At 57.7% G+C, this 2807-nt stretch overlaps 1 protein-coding gene across 1 annotated transcript; it reads right to left on the minus strand.

The window, feature by feature from the left end:
• Positions 1-681: 681 nt before the first annotated feature.
• LOC103605620 (chromosome unknown open reading frame, human C11orf68) lies at positions 682-2115 on the minus strand. The gene has a single exon (XM_008590240.1). The coding sequence runs from the start codon at positions 2102-2104 to the stop codon at positions 1349-1351; it is 756 nt and encodes a 251-aa protein (XP_008588462.1). The 5' UTR covers positions 2105-2115; the 3' UTR covers positions 682-1348.
• Between the last annotated feature and the right edge of the window lie 692 nt (positions 2116-2807).

Raw genomic sequence — 2807 nt, forward strand, 5'->3', positions numbered from 1 at the left:
GCTTTGTGGGTTGCAAAGAGCTAACTGTGGGTGAGGTTTTTCTCAGCAAGGTCAGGGACCACACTTGCCTGAGGAGACAGGGACCGGGATGCAAGTCCTAGCTCTGTCCAACTCACCACATGACCCTGAGAAAACTCCTTTCCCTTCTTAGCCTGAATTTCCTCGACCACAGAATGGGGCCACCGACTCCTTTAAAAAGATTGTGAGAATTAAATATGCATATAGAAGCGCTTTGCAAACTGTCCAGCGGCCCCTGTGATGGTCAGGGTGGTAGGAGAGATGAGTATAAGTGGCAGGTCTTCACGACACCACCTACGGTTGTGTAAGTTGTTCACTGCACAAGATGTCCAGCCTAGGGTGCTGAAATTCAGCCTATCCTCTGCTCACCAAACCTCATGCCCTGGCCTAAGACTGTCAGGACCAAGAGGGCACCTTTTTCTAACATGCACAGATGTACCCAGTTGGCTACTAGTGGCTCCTTCCTAGAAGGGCCAACCCCCAGATTTACGGGAAATCACTGAGAAACTGATTCTGGTTCCTGGGATGGAGGGGAAGTAGGCCTGGCTTTGCAGACGTTCTCAGAGAGGGAGTCCAGCTTCGGCAGTAGTATCTTCCTACTGGGCGCAGTCTGTCCAGGTCCTACCTCTCCAGCAACAAAAGCAGGTAACCACCAAGACAGTATTTAAAAAACACTCAAGACACAGACCCAAGCTGGGTTTTATTGAAATGCCAGGAGGAGGCACATGTCAAAGTAGCGCAGGAAGGGAGGAAGGTGGTGCAGGTTGTGAGGTGGCAGGAGTGGCAGGCCCCAAGTCCATGACTCTGGCATCCCCTCTCTCTGCCAGGAGATGTGTGGGCACAACTATGCCCCCACAAAATGCATGCTCAGGCCTACAGGGCCCCTGCCCCCTGGACTATTGAGGCTCCAAGGAGAGGAACTGGAAGCACTAATTTTCTCCCTTTAGGGAGGGAGGAAAGAAGGGGAGAATGCAGGAGATGGGGAGGTAGAGCTGGGGATGAGGGTGGCCAAGGAAGGCACTCCTTCTCCTCTTGGGTGTCTGTACCCGACCTGTGGTCCTGGGCAGTGGAGGGGAGCAGCACTGAAGAGGGAGCCGGAGGGCCCGGCCCTCAGCGAGCCAGAGCCCCCAGCCTGTGGGGGCTTGAGTCAGCCCTAAATAGAGGGCAAAAGTTCAAGGACATCAAAGACGCAGGCGGTTCCCAAGTGACCTAGTCCTCAGAGCTGGGGGACTTGCCTTCCTGGGACAAGGAGGAGAAAGACAGGAGGATCCATCCCCAGTAAGGGGGCGGGGGGGCACGAGCAGAGGATGATCTCTCCCACTTGGTCTCACTAGGTCAGTTCCACATTGTTGGCGCGGTCCAGCACACGGGAGCCACGGGCACTGCCCCCCAGCTGGAAACGGCTCTCATAGAGAGTGGGGCAGAGATGCCAGCGGTTGGCCCGGTAGATGCCCAGGTAGGTGTAGACATCAGGCTTGTAGGTAAGCAAGCACTTAATGCCTGCTGCACGGATGGCTGAATCTGCCTCCAGTACACCTAAGCGGTCCGTGAAGTCATCCGTGTAAACACAGATGACCTGGCGCCCACCCTCTTTGGCCCGGGGGCTCACCTTGGCCACCTGAAGCCGGCCCTCAACCACGGCCCTGGCAATGCCAGCCCAGGCGTGGTCCAGCTTGAAGCCAGGTGCCAGGTGCATTAGCCACTTGCCCGAGAGCACGTGGTGAGTGATGGCCAGTTGGCGCAGGGTACCTGGTGTGATGGGCCGCCCACTGGTCTGCAGAGCCTCCCAGGCTGCCTGCAGACCCTGCACGTCGCCCGAGTTGGGGATGTAACCCTGCCCATACGCTGCGATCCAGCCCACAGGCTCAGAGTTGGGTGAACCCGGGTCCCCATAGCGAGTAACTTGGGATGGTGGGTACTTGGCCAACCAGGAATCCAGCTCAGTGGCAGGCGTGGTGCGGGCATCAAACACCAGCCAAGGGTCCATGTCGGCTGCCATGGCCTCCGCAGCCAGATGCTCAGCAGTGAAGCCATCCTCACGGCCGCCTGGAGAGTCCTCCTCCTCCAGCTCCTCACCTGGCTCCATCCTGCTGTGAGGAAACTGAGTCAAGGCAGGTCTGAGACAATAACTACGGCTTGTTGCACTGAACTAAACTGTGTGGCCCCGGGCAAGGCTTAATGTCGCTGTGCCTCAGTTGCCTCATCTTTACAATGGGATAACAACTGCTCCTGTCCCATAGATCCGTTGTGGGAATTAAAATGCCTGAAATGAATAAGCGCTGTTGCTATTGTTATTACCGCTCTTCTTGTCTTAGCACACAGGGAAACTGAAGCTCAGAGAAAAGGGACTTGCCCAAGGTCACACCTGTAGTGAGTGGCAGAGGCGAAATTTGAATTCAGGTGTGAGAGCAACCGGCCCCAGCTACATCCCCTGGCCCTGCCAAAGCGCCCTTCACCTGGCCAGAAAGACTAGCAAGATTTAATGGAGCGCGGCAAAGAATCGCACGTTCATGCAACCCCCAAGGAAGGCCCCGTAGGGCCAGGGCCAGGCCTCCAGGGCCCGCGTCATCTAGCCCACCTTAAAGACGAGGACACTTAAACCCACAAAGGGTAGTGACGGGCCCGGGGCCAAGGGGGCGGTGGCCGGACTCGAACCCGGGCTTGTTCGAGCCTGCAGGAGGTCCAGGCTTCGGCCCTGCCGCGCCCGCCGCCATTAGCGCCCACGACCCGAGCTGTGCCCCCACCTGGCCCTGCCCTGCCCCTCCCGCCGGCCTGCATCACCTCCGGCC

The sequence above is a fragment of the Galeopterus variegatus genome, unplaced genomic scaffold (assembly GCF_000696425.1).
Source record: "Galeopterus variegatus unplaced genomic scaffold, G_variegatus-3.0.2 Scaffold5943, whole genome shotgun sequence".
NCBI lineage: Eukaryota > Metazoa > Chordata > Mammalia > Dermoptera > Cynocephalidae > Galeopterus > Galeopterus variegatus.

Bases quoted from the DNA above. Each gene is read 5' to 3' on its own strand.
- LOC103605620 (XM_008590240.1), bottom strand. From the start codon at position 2,104: ATGGAGCCAGGTGAGGAGCTGGAGGAGGAGGACTCTCCAGGCGGCCGT.